Source organism: Globicephala melas, chromosome 1 (genome assembly GCF_963455315.2).
Source record: "Globicephala melas chromosome 1, mGloMel1.2, whole genome shotgun sequence".
Taxonomy (NCBI): domain Eukaryota; kingdom Metazoa; phylum Chordata; class Mammalia; order Artiodactyla; family Delphinidae; genus Globicephala; species Globicephala melas.
Genome location: NC_083314.1, coordinates 23,176,052 through 23,195,620, shown reverse-complemented (window position 1 = coordinate 23,195,620; position 19,569 = coordinate 23,176,052). Strand labels below are relative to the sequence as shown.

The 19,569-nt window shown below is 45.4% G+C and overlaps 1 protein-coding gene across 1 annotated transcript in view; it reads left to right on the top strand.

Moving 5' to 3' along the window:
• The first annotated feature begins 9,104 nt into the window (after nucleotides 1-9,104).
• The window catches only part of PARP1 (poly(ADP-ribose) polymerase 1), a 42,469-nt gene continuing 32,004 nt past the window's right edge, over nucleotides 9,105-19,569 (top strand). The window contains exons 1-2 of the mRNA XM_030868470.3: nucleotides 9,105-9,412; nucleotides 13,808-13,973. Coding sequence (XP_030724330.1) covers nucleotides 9,293-9,412; nucleotides 13,808-13,973 — 286 coding nt within the window. The 5' untranslated portion in view covers nucleotides 9,105-9,292. The remainder of the gene's footprint in view (nucleotides 9,413-13,807; nucleotides 13,974-19,569) is intronic.

Sequence of the window (19,569 nt, the reverse complement as noted above, 5' to 3'; positions counted from 1 at the left end):
TTGCCTTCTTTTTTGGTGTGATCAAAATGTGGAAAGTCCTCTGAGGCCTTGCCTGTTTTCTCCCTATTTTGTCTCTTTTTCCTCATAAGGTCTGACTAACGTCTACAGTTTATGGTGAATGTGTTAATTTGCTAGTTAATCTTGATGTCCGTATCTTCTCCTATGAAAGATATCCTTCCCTCTGAAGTCTCTCTCTGATCAATACTACACCATTTTGCTGTTGGAAAATCTGATGGCAAATTGATTCTTGTTTCTTTGTGTGATCTTCTCTTTCTTTACAAAGGTTTTTACAATTTTCTCTTTATTTTTGGTATTCTTACACTTCTGTATGAGTCTATGGGTGGGTTTTTCCTTTTCTTTTCTCTCTGGAATTCTGTGCATCTTAATGTCTTTCATGTTTGTTTCTTTTTTTTTTTTAATTTTGAGGAATTACCTTCATTATGTCTCTTTTCCTTTTTATAATTTTATTTTTTTATTGAAGTAGAGTTGATTTACAATGCTGTGCCAATCTCTGTTGTACAGCAAAGTGACTCAATTATACACATATAGACATTCTTTTTTTTTAAATATTCTTTTTCATTATGGTTTATCACAGGATATTGAATATAGTTCCCTGTGCTATACAGTAGGATCTTGTTGCATTATTTCTTGAAATATTTCCTTCTCTCCATTTCCATTCTTCTCTTTCTGGGATTCCTATTATTCAGATATTAGCATTTCTATTTCTGTCTTTAATTTGTAGGTGGCAATGCCAATACCCAAAACAATGCATTCTGGAGAAGGATCAGGGTTGTGGAAAAACAGGAAGAGTTCACTGTCTTTATTTTAAAAGTCATGTATTACTTGTTTAAATTAAAGCAACTCTATTTGCTATTAAAGTATTTATGGAAAATAAGAGAATAAACGTTTTCAAAAACAAACAAAAGCACAATATACATACAAAATCTGAAAAATAAAGCAAAAACATAACTCAGGATAAAGTATATAGCCTTAAATACACATTGGAAAAAAGATAAAAATAAGTGACAACTCAGGGAGGGAAGGAGGTTTGATGATGAAGCAGAACTTTCATCTTTTGTTCTGTACACGTTTGTATTCTCTAAATCAACCCTGCCCAAAAGAAATATAATGCAAGACACGTATGTAATTTTTAATTTTCTACTAGCCACATTTTATTGTTTTATTGAAATATAGTTGATTTAAAATGTTGTGTTAATTTCTGCTGTACAGCAAAGTGATTCAGCTATACGTATACTGTGTACATTTTTTTTTTATTATGGTTTATTTATCCTCCACTGTTTTAATTTAATGCTAGAAAATACACACACGTATTTATTGGTACCCGCTTTTTTCACAGGCTCCGGACACGCAGGCTCAGTGGCCATGGCTCACGGGCCCAGCCGCTCCGCGGCATGTGGGATCTTCCCGGACCGGGGCACGAATCCGTGTCCCCTGCATCGGCAGGCGGACTCTCAACCACTGCACCACCAGGGAAGCCCCCTGTGTACATTTTTTTAAATTTCTTTTCCATTATGGTTTATCACAGAACACTGACTATAGTTCCCTGTGACTACTAGCCACACTTTAGAAAAAGAAACATAAAATTAATTTTAATAATATATTTTATTTAACCCAATATTCCAAAATAGTATCATTTCAACACGTAATCAATATAAACAATTACTAATGAGATATTTTACTTTATTTTTTTCATACTAAGTCTCTAAAATCCAATGTGCATTTACACGTACAACACATCTCAATTCCAACGCACTGCATTTCAGGTGCTCGGTAGTCACGTGCGGCTAGTGGCTGCTGTACTGAACACAGGTCTAAATATTTTACAAAAAGGATGTGTTTGTATACCATGTGTGAAATATGAAAACTCCGTATAGATAAAATAAATGTAAATAACATTGTCATCTCTCCAAACAGACCAACAAAAGTATGGTTCATCTATATTATAAATTTGCCTGCAGCCATTGAAAGAAATGATATCTCTGGGATATTAAAAAAATGTAGATTATAATATGTACATAATACGATCTCATGTGTGTGCGTGTGCGTGTGCGTGTGTATGTATACAGAAAGAATATGGCAGGATATAGGAGGAACTGTAAACAGTGATGACCTCCAAAGTGTGGGAACAGGAACAGGGAGGGATTGATTAAAAGCTTTTACTCTTTATTCTATTTATGCCTGTATTAGTTAATTTGCTGTTTGTTTTTGTTTAGTTTTATCAAAGGAAAGCCACAGTAAATCCCTTAAGCTCAGTCTCTCACACACACACCCTTCCCCCACAAGACAACAATATGTGGCCTCAGGGGCTCCTCAGGCATCTCTGGAGGTCCTGAGAGGTGGTGAGCAGGTGGGGACACATCTCCTTGCTCCGACTCAGTTGCCCATCCCCCCACATACCAGGAACTGGGGTTCCTTTGGAGCTGGCTAGACAACTAAGAGAAAATTGAGGGTGCTTGAAAAACAGGGATCTGTTTAAATAAACATCTTCTGAGGGCTACTAAATGTCAGGCAGCAAGCTGGCATAGAGAAAAGAAGTTGGGCAAAACAGTCTCTGCTAAGGAAGAGCTGAAACCTAGCGAGGGGCCAGCTCTGGCCACAGCTGGCTGCAGTAGGAGGAAGGGCCTAAGACAACAGAGCTTTCAGCACAGAGACGAGGATGGAGGAGACAGCAGCTTACCCTGTAAGCTGAGAGGGAAAAGGCAGAGGTTCAGTTATCTTCCTGGCTTGAATACGAGGTGACCTTAAGCACATCCATTGATCTCTCTGTGTCCTCGTTTTCTTACCTGAAAATGAAAGCATGTAACTTAAAAAGCGAACCCAGAGCACTGAGCACAGGATTGAGTCTGCCCTGAGAGGGGAGGGCAGCTGCCATGCTGCGAGGGAGCCCAGGCCACGTGGAGGTGTTTGAGCTGAGAGCCCCAGCTGACAGCTCAGCCAGGAGCCAGCTGCAGCCACCGAAGGAAGCCTCTGAGCAGACTTCCGCCTCATCCCCCTCTGACTGCGACCACCTGAGACCCTGGGTGAGCCCCCACCTGGCTGAACCCCAGAAACATGACAGGTAATGATCATAAATGACTTTTATTGTTTTTCACCTCTTAGTTTTGAGTGGTTGATTATGCAGCAATAGATAACTACAACAGGGAAGCAGCAAGAGGTCACAGGACAGCAACAATTGAATACCCCATTTAAATTTATTTATTTATTTTTTGCCCTACACAGGCCTCTCACTGCTGGGGCCCCTCCCATTCCGGAGCACAGGCTCCGGACGCGCAGGCTCAGCGGCCATGGCTCACGGGCCCAGCCGCTCCGCGGCATGTGGGATCTTCCCGGACCGGGGCACGAACCTGTGTCCCCTGCATCGGCAGGCGGACTCTCAACCACTGCGCCACCAGGGAAGCCCTGAATACCGCCATTTACATGAGCAACCTCCATTCAGCTCCAGCCAATTGTAGCCACGTGAGAATGTAAGGGCCCAGTGATCTCACATTTCAACATTTTCAAGGAATATGTTGAAATCCAGGCTTTTATGAGAAATATCCAGGTTTTGAAATGTTGACAGATAGTTCAAAACAATGTTAAGCCTATTCAAGACGATGTCGTAGGCCAAATGTGGCCTTCGGGCCACCAGCTGTCTGGGTCTGGTTCGGCAAAGTGGAGTGACTATTGTCTGCCTAGCCCCTTCTTTCTCTGGGGACATCCCTCACCCCATCCACATGGCTGTAGGGAAGCCCCCATGTTCTTACATGACTGTACCTCTGGGTCCCTGTTGATTGGTCCAGGGGTGGGCATCTGACCCACAATGGTTTCATCAGAATTCTCAACCGGAATATCTTATGCAAAACAGAGGAAAAAAGACCCTCCTCCTGGTGGTAGGAGCCATAAAAAAGAGAGGTCAAGAGACATCAGTGGCCTTGATCTCTGCCTATGTGGCAGAAGCCGGTCTCCTATAAGAAAGATGCTCTGGAGAAGCAGAGACAAGAAGCAGACAGAGTCCCAGAGGCATCTCAGTCCCTAGATCCCACCATCTCTGCCGTCCATCTGCATTTAGTCCTTCCCATGGTCTGGTTAATTCTTCCTTCTGTTCTGTAGATACCCCAGTACCCCCTCCCCCAATTCCCCTTTTGGCCTATCTTTTTTCAAGCCGGGTTTCTGTCACGTATAATCAGAAAGTTTTAATACAGGGATTCAACAGAGAGGTTTGAGCAGGATAGACGTCATGACCAAACTTGTTTTTAAAAAAGCAATGGACATGTTGAAAGAGGGTGAGAAGAATAATGCTGCGGGGCGAGGTGGTGAAGACGATAGCAGAGGGAGGGAGAGAAAAGAACAGGAGAGGCAGTAGACAAGGCTTAAACGACCAAGGGATGAGCAAGCCTCCAGACCTGTCGGGTTCACGTTCTTACATGAAAACTGGTATTAAAAATACCTAGAGACACTGCCGAGGCAAGTGAGAGCAAGGGGCACTGAGCAACTCTGTGCCTCCCTGAGGAAAAATAACTAAACACGGGCAGAGGAGGTCCTACAAAGCCTGAGGCCAAATGGCATCATAGGCACTCTGGGTAAACTTGCTGGAAGGAGCTCAGGAAAAACCATCCAGATGCTTCGGTCAACTTCTCAAGATGTTCTTTAAAATGCTCGGAAAGGTGGAAAGCCTTGTCTGCCAAAGAGAAAGGAAATTGGAGAAATGTCAAGAGTGGACAAGGCCCCTTATAAAACAGAAATGAAAACTTTTATCCCTCCCAAAATGGAAACAAAAAAAAGTTCAGGGATTTCAACCACCCAAAAAGCCTCCTATGGCCTCTTTCTCGTCTTCTGAGTACCACCCCCAAACCACAGGAGATCCTGGTCTGTCTATTGGCAATGAAGCAAAGAAACTGAGAGAGATGTGAGTGACAGTGCTGTGGATGGCAGGCAGCCTGAAAAGAAGTCTGTTCAGAGGAAGGAAAAGTACTGAAAGGATCTTGCTGCATCCTGAGGCAAAGGAAAGCTGATGTGGCCAAAAAAAAAAAAAGGCGGCTGTCAAGGCTGATCCAGACAAGAAGAAAAAGGTAGAGGAGGGGCTTCCCTGGTGGCACAGTGGTTGAGAGTCTGCCTGCCGATGCAGGGGACGCGGGTTCGTGCCCCGGTCCGGGAAGATCCCACATGCCGTGGAGCGGCTGGGCCCGTGGGCCATGGCCGCTGAGCCTGCGCGTCCGGAGCCTGTGCTCTGCAGCGGGAGAGGCCACAACAGTGAGAGGCCCACGTACCGCAAAAAAAAAAGAGAAAAAAAAGGTAGAGGAGAACGAGAAAGAAGGAGAGAAAGATGAGGAAGAGGAAGATAAAGACAACTAAGTTGAAGATGATGATGATGAATGAAGTGGTTCTAGGGCAGCATTTTTTTTCTTGTCTATTAAGCATTTAACCTCCCTGGACACAATTCATTTTTCTTTCATTCCTTTTAAATTAAAAAAAAAAAATTGAAATGTAAAGCTGGGTAAGATTTTCTTTTAAACTGCCCCTTTTTGGAATGCGGGGTTATTGTTAACAAGAATTCCCAAATAATTTTTATACAACCCTGTCCTGGTGATATTTTCCAAGGCCACTAACCTTACCTGGTGTTGTATACGGGTTGTGACCCAGCATGGGAATTCAAAGCAGGTTCTTGTAGGTGCAAAAGACAAATTAATTATATAGGGGCACTGTCGTTTTTTCAGTTGTCTCTCATGCAGCTTATACGAAATAATTGTTCTGTTACTGAACTCTACTCTGTAATTAGGGGTCGGGGGAGTTGTAACAGTTTTGTGACAGCTTGAATGCTTCTAAGTAAATATAATAGTTTATTAGTTTTTTGAAAAAAGAAAATTATTTTATGGCATTATAATGAGAAGCAAACAAAATAATGTTTGGGAAGGCCCATTGTAAAACACAAAAATCTATATAAATGTGAAGGAACCTTATTATTAAACAGGTGGGCTGTGCAGAGGAAGTGCCAAATGTGGATTCATTCAACAAAATATTCTGAGTGCTTGGCACTGTTCCAGGCACTGAGAATATTACTACAGGCAAAATTGATAAAAACCCCTGCCCTGGTGGAGCTTACATTTTGGTGAAAGAGACAGACAATAAACATATACATGTGTATGAAATATGCTTAGGAGTAATAAGTGCAAAGAAGAACACAGCAGGGCAAGAAGTTGAAGATGGCGTGCAGATGAAGCATCTTAGCTGGGGTCATCACAGTGATGTGTGAGCAGAAGCTGAACGAAGAGAGGGAGTGAGCCCTGCACCCACCGGTAAAGACTGTTCCGGGAAACGTAAATGCAAATCTCCAAATCTCCAAGGTGGGAGTGAATTTGTGGCGTTTGAGGAACAGGCAGGAAGCCGGTGTGGCTGGGGCAGCTGGAGCCCCCAGGAGACGGAGGCCATGAAGTCAGGGTAGCAGACAGGGCTCAGATTCAGCCACAGGAAGAATTCTGGCTTTTATTCCAAGTGTGATGAGAAGGCTTTGGAAGGTTTTGAATGTCGAAGTAACACAGGTTGAGATCTAAAGTGACCTCACATGCTTTCATGGGGAGAAAAGACTGCGGGAAGGCCAGCAGGGAAGGGGACTGTCTCGGAACCACAAAAGATGATGGCGGTCCAGACAGTGGTGCTGTGTTGATGGGAAGGTGGTGAGAAACTATTGAGGTCATGGAAGTCAGGATTCAGTGACGGATTGGATGTGGAACAAAAGAGAAAAGGAGTCAAGTTGACTCCAAGGCGTTTGGCTTAAGCAACGTGGAGAACCATGGACCATTTCCTGAGGTGGAAAGTACTAGGGGAGGTTTTGGACATCACTGGGTATATATATGACATCCAAACAGAAATATCGAGTAGGCAGTAGAATATACCTGGCTCTCCTCAGTGTTCTACGGCAGGAATTCTTTTCTTTCTTAATTGAAGTATAGTTGATTTACAATGTTGCGTTATTTCTGCTGTACAGTAAAGTGATTCAGTTATACATATTATATATATATATATTCTTCTTCATATTCTTTTCCATTACGGTCTATTACAGGAAATTGAATATAGTTCCCTGTGGCATATAATAGGACCTTGTTGTTTATCCATTCTATATATAATAGTTTGCATCTGCTCGTCCCAAACTCCCAATCCAACCCTCCTCTTTGGCAACCACAAGTCTGTTCTCTATGTCTGTGAGTCTGTTTCTGTTTCGTAGACAAGGTCATCTGTGTCATAATTTAGATTCCACATACAAGTGATATCATATGGTATTTCTCTTTCTGACTTACTTCACTTAGTATGATAATCTCTGGGTCCATCTACGTGGCTGCAAATGGCATTGTTTCATTCATTTTTATAGCTGAGTAATATTCCATTGTGTGTGTGTGTGTATATATATATATATATAAAATACATTTTCTTTATCCATTCATCTGTTGATGGACATTTAGGTTGTTTCCATATCTTGACTATTGTAAATAGTGCTGCTACGAACATAGGGATGTATGTATCTTTTTGAATTATAGTTTTGTCTGGATATACGTAGGGCAGGAATTCTTAACCTTTGTGTGTGCACCCAGGACCCATTTGTCGATCCAATGAAGTCTGTGGACCTCAAATGCAATGGTAGCTTCTAGATACACTATCAGGCAAGTTATCTAAGTCACAAAACAGAAAGCCCCACAGACCAAATTAAGATGCTTGAATTGTGAGGCTTATTAAATCCATCTGAAACACCTGATTGAAACTTCCTGCAGCAGGGAACAACATGGGATGCATGCCATACCCAGGACAGGCTAGAGGTGAGGTGGACCACACCATCTAAACCTGGGGTCATGCAATGTTCATTTTCTGTCTCTCTTTCTCTCTGCTTCATCATCCAACCCCACTGATAGTGGGGTTATGAAGACCAGAGCTGAGGATGCTCGAGGCTACTCAACAGAGAGTATCTGGAGCCAACTCACAGTCACGTATCAGAAAGACACAGGGGCAACTATGCCTGGCCACAACCGTAGCTTGCCAATCAGCCGCTGAACAGACGTGGGTTTTATCTGCAATTCTTGGGCAGAGCGTAGGGGAGCCAGAATGGGACCATAGCGTTATCACCAGTGAGTGGCCATTAGGGAGGACATAGTTGTCAACCCAGACGTCGAATGATGATGCCTTTTGGTTTCTCTCCAAGCAAAATTCTTTTATTTGTTCCATCATATATTCCACTTAACTCTATTTATCTTCAACATATCTAACAGGTCACTACTTAAGCTTCTTGCCTATGTCCCACAACCTTCTTGCTTACTCAGCATCCATGTCTCAAAAGCTACTAGCTTTCTTCTCCTCTCTAACAAGTTTTGTTTCATTCATCCCATTTATTTTTCTTGTCCTCTATAGAACTGAAGAGTCTCAAAGACAGCACACTCTGTTACAGGGTTTTAAACGAATAAAATTAAATGCATAGAATTTTAAAAGAAACCAGTTATATAAAAACACAGTTCTACATTAAAAAACAAGATCTAGTAGCAGGTCTCTTAACTACCGCAATTTAAGTAGTGATGAGCTTAATACTGAGTTCTCTCCAACAATCGCAAAGTGATAGGAAAGCACCTGTGCTAACTATTGCTGACAAAGTCACAGGTATTGCTAAGACTCCCAGAATCTGTATCCATGCATTACAATTCATAATGAAGGCGATGCTAGATTTCAGTTAGTATTGGGTCCCAACGGTCTGCGGACTGCAGTTAGAACGTCCGCCGAGGGCCAGCCCAGGTTGACCTCTCTTTGGCAGATCAACCACATTCCCGAGCCAGCCCAGCGCCTTCCAGACCTGTCCGCCCTCAGGGGAGAGAGTATACACGTATTAAAAAGAGAAGAGGCTGGAATTAGTTGTGAGAGCACGTAAGCCTTCCTGGGGACAAATGGTTAAAGGTGTGGCGGCGCTTCGTCCTTCAAAGAGCTACAGGCGCCAGGTAAGCCCGGCCTAGGCCCGCAGCCAGGGTCGAGCTCCCGCAGCCTCAGGCGCCGGGGAAACACCACCCCACTGCCGGCAGGGGGCGCGCGTGCCGGCGGCCCCGCCACGTGAGCGCGGACGCCGGAGCGTGCCCGCCGCCAGGCATCAGTAATCTATCCAGAGCGGCGGGTGGCCTACGCGGCTTGCTCGGAGGCGGCGGCGGCTGCGTCTCTAGACGCTCGTGCGCCAGCGGGGAGCGGACCGGCGGGCGAGGCGTTGGTAGCAGCAGCGGGTCTCCAGGTAGCGGCGTCGGGCTCCCGGAGCTGCAGCAGCTCGAAGAGGAGGATGGCGGAGTCATCGGACAAGCTCTACCGGGTCGAGTACGCCAAGAGCGGGCGCGCCTCTTGCAAGAAATGCAGTGAGAGCATCCCCAAGGACTCGCTCCGGATGGCCATCATGGTGCAGGTACGGGCGGAGAGGCCGCTTTGTGCGAGGCTGGGGCTTCCGCGCGTCCGGGGAGGGTGGGGGGAGGGCTGGTCGGGAGCTGCAGGCCGGGCCGGCCCTTTCGAGCCCGCGCGGGGCCTGCGGGCGCAGCTGCTTCCTCTCGTCCCCTGTATGGCCCGCCGGGTGGACCCTTCTGGAAGGTTTTGCTGATCTTGCAGCAAAAGCCCGGGAAATACGGTCAGGAGCTGGTGGTGCCTTTTACTTTGTAAAAATAAGCAGCCGCTTCTGGCCTTATTTCTGGGTTTGTTTTATAGCCATTCGCCTTGGGAAGAAAACGTACGCGTGGCCTTTTGAAGCTAGTCTGGTTTTGACCTAACCTTATTCTGGAAGATTTTTGTCCTACATTGATGGTGGCGACTGGCAAGTGAGGGTTGTTTTTTTTTTAATCTATTTTTGGCTATCATTTCAACACCCACTCTCATTTTTTTTAATTATGCAAAACTATGCAAGTTGGTGTCATTTCAGTGCGGTGCATTCACTTTTGGCTTAATTTATGGTTTAACATTTTCCTCAAACTTTCCAAGTTCACAGACACGTCCTCCTGATGCTTTTGCAGCTCTCTGGTTTGAGTAAGAGTGGCTCCTGGGGTTTCTCACCTGGGCTTCTTGACAGATTTGGGATTTCCCTCCGGTGGTCCCTGAGGCTTGCCCGATGGCGGGAGGGGTGTTGGAGTGAGGTAGTGTGTCTGGAGGTTCCTGCCTCCTTCAGCTCCTGTCTGCCTGCCTAATCAGGGTTCCCACCTGCCCTGTCTTCCCCACTCCCAACAGAAAGCCTTTATCCAAGCTTAGTGCTCATGGTCAAGGTACCTTGATTTTCCTTCCAGGCGGTGAGGCAGTATGTGTTTTATGAATGACGGGATGGTACTGCTGGATTTGCAGTAGTTACTGGCTGGAGGGGAGTGGGTACCATAGTGTACTTAGGCTGTCTCATTTCATACTATGGCAGGGACTGAGGTTGTCATCTTGGAATCAGCCTCAGGGCCACCTAGCTCAGTACCTGGCACACAGTACTTACTCGTTCAGTCAACACTCGCTGAGCAGCTGCTAGGTTCCGGGCACTGTGTTAGGTACTAGGGGCACAAGGAGAGACTCCACGCCTGGGAGCTTCCAGTTTGGTTAAAGGGGTGATGACTGGTAAACATTGCTCTACAGGGGTGGGTGCCACCTGATGGAGCTGTTCCCTAGGCATGATGTGTCCAAGATGGGAGCTCACCACAGAAGTGGCAGGAAGTTGAGGATGCAGAAGTGGGCAAGGCCTACCATTTGAGGCGCTATATCTCCTGCAGAGCATCTTTTCACCCTAATGTTTGGGCCGCCGATCCTATGAAGTTGCTGTTAGTGCAGGGGCTCTTAACCTGGAGTCTGTGGGATGGCAGATAGAACTCAAGAGGTCCATGAGTTTCCGTGAGAAAAAACATGCATCTCTATTTTCACTAGACTTAAGTTACAATTCATTACTTCCTACAATTATGAATGTAACCTGCAAAGCAAAGGCGCATTAGCAGTACCTGTGATTTTTGTCATCAGTAGTAGTTACTGTTATTTTCACATCGCTTTACAGTTGTTGGAGATTTCTTAAAATGACCATTTACACTCATCGCTACAAGATCACAGTAGTTATTAAAGTGGGTACTATGTTTCGTTATTTAATACTTTAAAGCTTGTAGATTACTGTATCCCAGTAAACATTTTAAATGTTTTGATAATTATTTCAATATAATTGATTTCGTTTGTGAGCGTATGTATTTTATCGTGCATTTTAAAATGTTAGTCTGAGAAAGGGACATCCGTAGCCTTCACCGGACAGCCAAAGATGACCCTGTTCTATTGGGAAAGACAGAAAACCTCAGTCCAGCCAGTGTGTGGAGACAAGGACACTGGTGAGGAATGAAGAGTTGGGTTGGCTCTCTCTATCGGAGTCCAGGCGGTAAGAAAGTCTAACATTCTGGATCCTTCTTGATAGTGAAGGAAATTATTATTAAAATTAAGTGTGGTTTTCTCTAACTGTAACTGGGGGTGGGGTTTTAACTCAGAATGTAACATTGGTCTTGTAGGCTGAGCTGGTGAAGGCCAGAAAGAAAGAAGCCATTCTTGCCCGCCCGCCCCCGCCCCACTTCCCTGGGATTTAAATACCTTCTTTTACATTTTGTATGGGAGGATTGTTCTCTGAGTATCAAATACCTGATACTTTAGCTGGCATGCTCTGGGGTAGCCTCGAGGGGATGAACTGGGCCTTCCAGCCTTTTGACTTGTTGGTGTTCTTGGAAGGACCTGCAGCAAACTGCGTGGTGACTTTCTTCGTGCTAGTGGTCATTCCGCTCTCTGCAGGGTAGTGGGCCGTGGTATGGCCTCCTTTCATGGCCCGTTTCTCTGGAAACAGACTTGAGTGGCTGGGTAAGGACCCTGGTACGTGGTAGGCGCTCATGTTTGCTGAGTATAGAGCGAAGGATCCGGCTGCTTCCGGAGCCAGTAGTCTTGTGCCCTTGGTCCAATTCCCTTCCAGCTGTATCATTCTCAGTCCTAAGTTCTAAAGTAAAGCCTTGCCTTGGTTAAGGGGTCTTTCGTCTTTTGGGGGAGGATGGGAGCCCTAACAGTCCCCCAAGCCTGTGCCGTGAGTACACCCTTGTGCAGGCCTCCTCTCTGGTGTCTGGCAGTGCGCCAGTGGTTGGGGGCATGGCACCCAGACCGAAGTTTAAGGGGTAAGTGTCAGGCCCCAGCAGAGCCAGGAAGAAATGCCACGGCCATGAGTTCCAGTTGGGGGCAAAGCCGCTGAGCCACATGCCCCCCTTTGCTCTTAGAGCAGGCTTAGACGGGGTTCCCAGGGCAGGAAGACCCAGGTCGAGGCCACCACAGACGTTGTAACAAGACGTCCAGATGCTTAACGAGGTGTCGGCTGCCTTGGTGAAAGTTTGAGAGCCAGGGCACAAGTCTACTCTCTGAAATGCCGTTTGTCGTCTGGTTGGGGGTGGGGAGGGCTGTCTCAGGTTTGGAGGGAGCGTCTTTTCCACGGCAGGAGTTCCCTCATCCCACCTTTCTTCCCCCTTCCTTCCAGACTTGGGGCATTCCGCAGACACTGTGTGCCCGCCGTGAGCTGGCGTTGCCAGTTGCTAGCAAGGCAGGCATCGTGCCTCTCTGGGAGCTTCTAACCCGACGCAGGACACAGATGTTGATCAAATAATAACCCAAATGGCTCTTGACTCTGGGGGGGCATGGGAAGGGGTGTCGTGGGACCTGAGGAAGTGCTGTTCGCCCCAGGTAGGGCTGGGGCACGTTCTGGGCCCAGGGAACAGCCGATGCTGCTGTAAGCCCAAGCTGCTTGGTGCTGAAGAGTCCTTGTGCCCCAGCCTTATTAACCCTACACTTTATTTAATACCGTATATTAAATCCAGAGAGAGGCCGCTCACCTGGTAGGAGAGGGCCAGTTGGAGATCTTGTCACTGCTTTTTCAGAGTCCTTCCTCTGTCCGCACAACTCCATCCTGAAAGTTCTGCATGGTATTTATTTTTAATGCTGTTTTATGCCATCTGCTTGACATTTAGACTTATGTTCTATCAAAGCAGATGTTTGGGGCCCCTCTTGCTCCAGTCAGACCGTTTGTATATTTTTAAGTACCTCTTCCTGCCGAGCAGCGTAGTGGAAAGAACCGTGGTCACTGTTTCAAGTTGAGGCCGAGTCACTTGCTGCCTGTCTGACCCCCACCCCCATGCAACTGTGAAATAACGGTGCTGGTTCCCCAGAGACAACTGCAGGGTGTCCCCTGGTGGCTGGTGAGGGGCAGGAGGGACCTCCCAGCTGCTGGGGGTGAGGTGACACCGCCCCCCCGTCCCTTTCCCTCTCCCTCGTAGAAGTCCTTCATCCCACGCACATCTGCGTGGCTCGCTGCCGGCGTGACGCTTCTCTGACACGTTTGCTTGGCCTGGCGCCTGAGCTTGGACTTGTTCCGCATTGTTCTAAGTGCACAGAGCCCTTTGGGCCTGGCGGTGGCGTCTCTCCACGTGTGGGCGTGCGGGACGCAGGACTTGCGTCTCCTGTGCCCTCACCGAGCTCTGGGCTGAGCCTGTGACTGAAGCACGGCGGCGACTTTGGTAACAGTACGCTGAACTCTTAGCCAGAAAGGCGGTCAGTCCCGAGGGATGTCCTGGTCCCTGTCCCCAGGGCGGCTCGGCAGGCAGCTTTCATAGCTGAGGGGTGGGTGCTGATTGCCCATGTTGGCAGCTTTTCCTCTGCGGCGTCGGGGAGTGGAGAGGAGGCTGCCCTTGGTTTACAGGTAAGCGAACGGGGGGGCTAGGATGCCAGGTGCTGAGGGCCGGGCCTGAGGCTCACTGCGCTTTCTCCTCCTCTGGTTGCGCCCTTCTAGTCGCCCATGTTCGACGGAAAAGTCCCGCACTGGTACCACTTCTCCTGCTTCTGGAAGGTCGGCCACTCCATACGGCACCCTGACGTCGAGGTGGATGGGTTCTCCGAGCTCCGCTGGGATGACCAGCAGAAGGTCAAGAAGACGGCTGAGGCTGGAGGAGTGACGGGTGCGTGCACACCGGGGAGGTGCGGGGGTCGCCCCAACCCCTAAAGTTTCCTGGGTTGTGGGGGGAGGGGGAGCTTTTCTGTGGCAGCAAAGAAAAGGTCCTTCACTTACCCCTCTGTTATTTCAGCAGCGCCTCAGGGACCCAGTGTTCTGTTTGGTGCAGGATATTTCTCCAGATGCTTGAAATGTAGCCTTTACATTTGTTGCGGTTGTTACCTTCAATAGACCTTGTTTTTAGAGTAGTTTTAGGTTCACAGCAAAATTAAGCAGAAAGTACAGAGAGTTCCCATGTACCCACAGAGGCATGACCTCCGCCACTATCAACATCCCCCAGCAGATGGTCCATTTGTTACAGTCACTGAACCTACACTGATACATCATCACCCAAAGTCCATAGTTTATATTAGTCATCACTCGTGGTGGTGTACATCTTACATGGGTTTGGGCAAATGTATAATGACATATATCAATCATTATAACGTCGTACAGAGTATTTCCACTCCCTTATAAAATTCCTCTGTGTTCCACCTGTTAATCCCTCCCTCTGCCAACCACTGACATTTTTCCTATCTCCATAGTTTCATCTTTTCTAGAATGTCACATAGTTAGAATCAAACAGTGTGCAACCTTTTCAGATTGGCTTATTTCATTTAGTAATAATGCATTTAAGGTTCCTGCATATCTTTTCACGGCTCAATAACTTACTTCTTTTGGGCACTGAATAATATTCCATTGTTGGGAGGTACCACAGTTTATCCATTCACCTATTTAAGGACACCGTGGGTGCTTCCAAGTTTTAGCACTTATGAATAAAACTACTATAAACATCCATGTGCAGGGTTTTGGGTGGACCTAAGTTTTCAACTCACGTGGGTAAATACCAAGGCACACAATTGCTGGATTGTATGGTAAGAGTATGTTTAGACTGCAAGCTGTCTTCTAAAGTGGCCAAACCATTTACATTACCACCAGCAATGAATGAGAGTTCCTGTTCCTCCACGTTCTTACCAGCATTTTTTACCAATGTTTTGGATTTTGGCAATCTAAAATGTTCGTAGTGGTATCTCATTTTAATTTGCGGTTCCTTAGTACCATATGATGTTGAGCATCTTCTCACATGTCTGTCTGCCATCTGTATATGTTCTTTGGTAAAGGGTCTGTTCAGATATTCTCCCGATTTTAATCAGGTTCGTTTTATTGAGTTCCTCATATAGTTTGTAGAACAGTCCTTGATCAGATGTGTCTTTTGCAAGTATTTTCTCCCAGTCTGTGGCTTGTCTTTTTTATTCTCTTGGCACTGTCTTTCACAAAGTAGACATTTTTGATTTTAATAAAGGCCAGCTTCTCAAATTATTTCTTTCATGTACTAGGTCTGGTATTGTATCTAAAAAGTCATCACCATACCCAAGGTCATCTAGATTTTCTCCTGTGTTATCTTCTAGGAGTTTTATAGTTTTGTGTTCTATCAATACATTTAAGTCTGTGATCCATTTTTTTTTTCTCCCAAAGACTGGGTGTGGGAGTACTATTTAGACAAATCAGTGATACACAGTATTATTCTGAAAACAATGTTTGTTTGTTTTTAAACGAAAGCTTCTTTATTTGTGTTGGGTCTTCCTTTCTGTGCGAGGGCTTTCTCTAGTTGCAGCGAGCAGGGGCCACTCTTGATCGCAGTGCGCGGGCCTCTCACTATCATGGCCTCTCGTTGCGGAGCACAAGCTCCAGACGCGCAGGCTCAGTAGTTGTGGCTCACGGGCCTAAGTTGCTCCGCGGCATTTGGGATCTTCCCAGACCAGGGCTCGAACCCGCGTCCCCTGCATTGGCAGGCAGATTCTCAACCACTGCGCCACCAGGGAAGCCCCTGTGATCCATTTTGAGTTAATATTTGCGACAGGTTTAATCTGTCGTCTAGATTAAATTTTTTTGCATGCGGATGCCCAGTTGTCCCTGCACCACTTGATGAAAAGGCTGTTCTCCACTGTGTGGCCTTTGCTCCTCAAACATCAGTTGATTGTATCTGTGTGGGTGTACTCCTGGGCTGTATTCTGGCATGTTTATCAATTTGTGTATTTCACCAGTACCACACTGTCTTGATTATATAGCTTTATAGCAAGTCTGGAAGTCAGGCAGTGTCAGTCCCCTGACTTCGTTCCTCTTCAATATTGTATTGGCTGTTCTGGGTCCTCTGCCTCTCCATATAAGCCTTGGTCAGTTTGTCAGCATCCGCAGACTTGCTGAGATGCCTTTAAATTTTAAACAGTTTTTTTTTTGTCCCCTTTTGAAGATCTCCTGAGACTGAATTCTCATTTCTCTGCCTTGCTGTGAACTGACCCAGTTTAACCTGTTGTTGTGTGACTCCAGGCTGTTGATGAGAACAAAAAGTTAAATCGTCCCAGATCCTGTAATTCAGAAAGAACTATCATTAATGTTGCGGGTGTCTTATTAGAAAATTATTTTCTATTCAAATTTTTTTCTTTTCTTTTTTTTTTTTTTTTTTTTTTTTTGCGGTACGCGGGCCTCTCACTGCTGTGGCCTCTCCCGCTGCGGAGCACAGGCTCCAGATGCGCAGGCTCAGCGGCCATGGCTCACGGGCCCAGCGCTCCGCGGCATGTGGGATCCTCCCGGACCGGGGCACGAACCCGTGTCCCCTGCATCGGCAGGCGGACTCTCAACCACTGCGCCACCAGGGAAGCCCTCTATTCAAATATTGATGCGTGTGTGTTTTCATTCCTGCAGAAGTGGGATTCTACCTTAGGTATTAACTTTTTTTAATGTTCAGTCACCTTTTCTTCTGATAAAGTATACATAACACAATATTTACCATCTTAACCATTTTTAAGTGTACGTTTCAGTGGTGTTAAGTGCATTCACATTGTTATGCAGTCATCACCACCATTCATCTCCAAAACTTTGCCATCTTCCCAAACTAATACTCCATACCCATTAAGCACTAATTCCTCATTTACCTCCCCCCAGTCTCTGACAACCACTCTTATTTCTGTCTCTATGAATTTGACTACTTCTAAGTACCTCATATGGGTGGAATCATACAGTATTTGTCCTTTTGTGTTTGGCTTATACTATATTTGTCCATTTGTGCCTGACTTATTTCACTCCGCCTAATGTCTTCAGGATTCATTCATGTGGCGTGTGTCAGAATTTCCTTCCTTTTTAAGGCTGAATAATATTGTTACATGGCTATACTAGATTTTGTTTATCCATTCATTCATTGATGGACACGTGCGTTGTTTCTGCCGATTGGTGATTGGTGAACATTGGTATACAGATATCTGTTCCAGACCCTGCTTTCCGTCCTCTTATGTATGTACCCAGAAGTGGAATTGCTGGATCCTATAGTTATTCTATATGCAATTTTTTGTGTAAACTGCAGTACTGTTTGCCACAGCAGCTGCGGGATTATACATCCCCACCAGCAATACATGGGGTTCTGATTTCTCCACATCCGTATCAACACTTTTATTTTCTGGATTTTGGCGGGAGGGGAGGGGAGGTTGGTTTTTCAGGATTTTTTCTTTTTAGTAATACTCTTCCTAATGATTTGAAGTGGTATTTCATGGTGATCTTGATTTGTACTTCCCCATACCTACCTATTGCATTATACAGCGTAATATTTACTCTTCACGTTAAGTTACAGATTTCCGTCGTTATTGTTAAAGGTACGTAGTACTCACTTCTTGAGGTCTTGCTCAGTTTTGCGCATCATTCACGTATTTGACGTATATTAATTTCATTGAATCCTTGCCCCAGCCCTTTACCAGTTTTTCCAGTTGAGGAGCTGAGACACCTAGAGGTTAGGTAAGTGGCCCAAGGTCATGCTGGTGGTAAATGTTCGAGCTGAGATTCAAGTCTAGACTCTCTTGCTTTTGAAACTAGACTTTAAACCATTTGGCTCTATTACACATAGAGCTGCCGCAGATTTCTGGTATATCCTGGGCACCTGTCCAGTTTTTTCTTTAATTCCAAGGGGGGGGGAAATACTGCTGAAAGAGAAAGTATTTGAAGGCCTTCTGTGTGTGTGCCAGCTTGCCTTTCAGAAAGGTTGTATCAGTTCCACTTGTACCAACAGTATGAGATGTACCCATTTCTCCACTTCCACACCATCCCTAAGTATTTTCATTCCTTTTCATTTTGCTCCTAGTGACATGGAACATTTTGTCATGTGTTGATCAGTCATTTGTGTTACTTTAATAGTTGTGTGTGTCTTTTCCTCATTTTTCTCTTGGGGTATTTTTCTTTTCCTTAGTGAAGTACAAAAGATACTAATTCTTGGTCTCATGTTTTGCAAATATTTTTCCTGGTTTGACATTTTTCTTTTAGATAGGTTATTTTCTGTTTCATCATATTGAAGCTTCATCTTTGACTAAATGTTCTTGTCATATCTGTTTTCTCACTTGAAGTACCTGGGTTTTTTTTGTTTTTTTGTTTTTTTTGCGGTATGCGGGCCTCTCACTGTTGTGGCCTCTCCCGTTGCGGAGCACAGGCTCCGGACACGCAGGCTCAGCGGCCATGGCTCATGGGCCCAGCCGCTCCGCGGCATGTGGGATCTTCCTGGACCGGGGCACGAACCCGCGTCCCCTGCATTGGCAGGCGGACTCTCAACCACTGCGCCACCAGGGAAGCCCAGAAGTACCTGTTTTGGGTATTTTGAATAAAGTATCTGTTTTTGGTATTTTGAAATCTTTCATCCGGAATTTTAAAAATAACGTACATACAGTTACATGCACAAACTTACGTGTACAGTTCAGTGAGTTTTGACAAATGCATACACACATCTAATATTCACCCCATCAAATTTCTGTACCCGCCACCCCCAGAAAGGTCCCTTATGCCCTTTCCGAGTCATCTTCCGCCTCAGCAAGGTAACCACTGTTCTGATTTCTATCCCTTTGGATTAATTTTGTGTGATTTAGAGTTTCAGGGAGAAAGGAATAGTATCTTTTTCTCTCGTAAGCTGCTTTCGCTCAGCATAATGTCTGTGAGACTTATCCAGGTTGTCTCATGTGTCGTCAGTTCTTTTCTTTATTACTGAGGAGTAGTCTCTTGAGTATATCACACTTGGTTTATCCATTCTCCAGTTGGTAACTTTTAAGTTGTTGACAGATTGGGACCATTACAAATACAGCTGCTACGAACACTTGTGTACAAGCTCTGTACGTACATGTGCTCTCGTTTCTCTTGGGTATATAGCTGGGAATGGAGTGGTAGATCATACATTAGATGTACGTTCAGCTTTCTAAAGAAGGTGCCAAACTGGTTTCCAAAGCGGTTGGACCATTTTACATTGCCACCAGCACTGTTTGAGAGTTCCTCCACATCCTTGTCAGCACTTGGTATGGTCACTCTTTTTGATATTAGCCATTACAATAAGTGTGTAGTGATATCACGGTTTTAATTTGCATGTCTTTATTATTGAGTTGTAAGAGTTCTTAGAATATTCTAGGTGCGTGTCCTCTATTAGATATAAATAATGCAAATACCTTCTCCCATTCAGAGGTTTGTCTTTTCGTTTATTTACTGACTTTTTTAAAAATTTATTTATTTTATTTATTTATTTTTGGCTGCATTGGGTCTTTGTT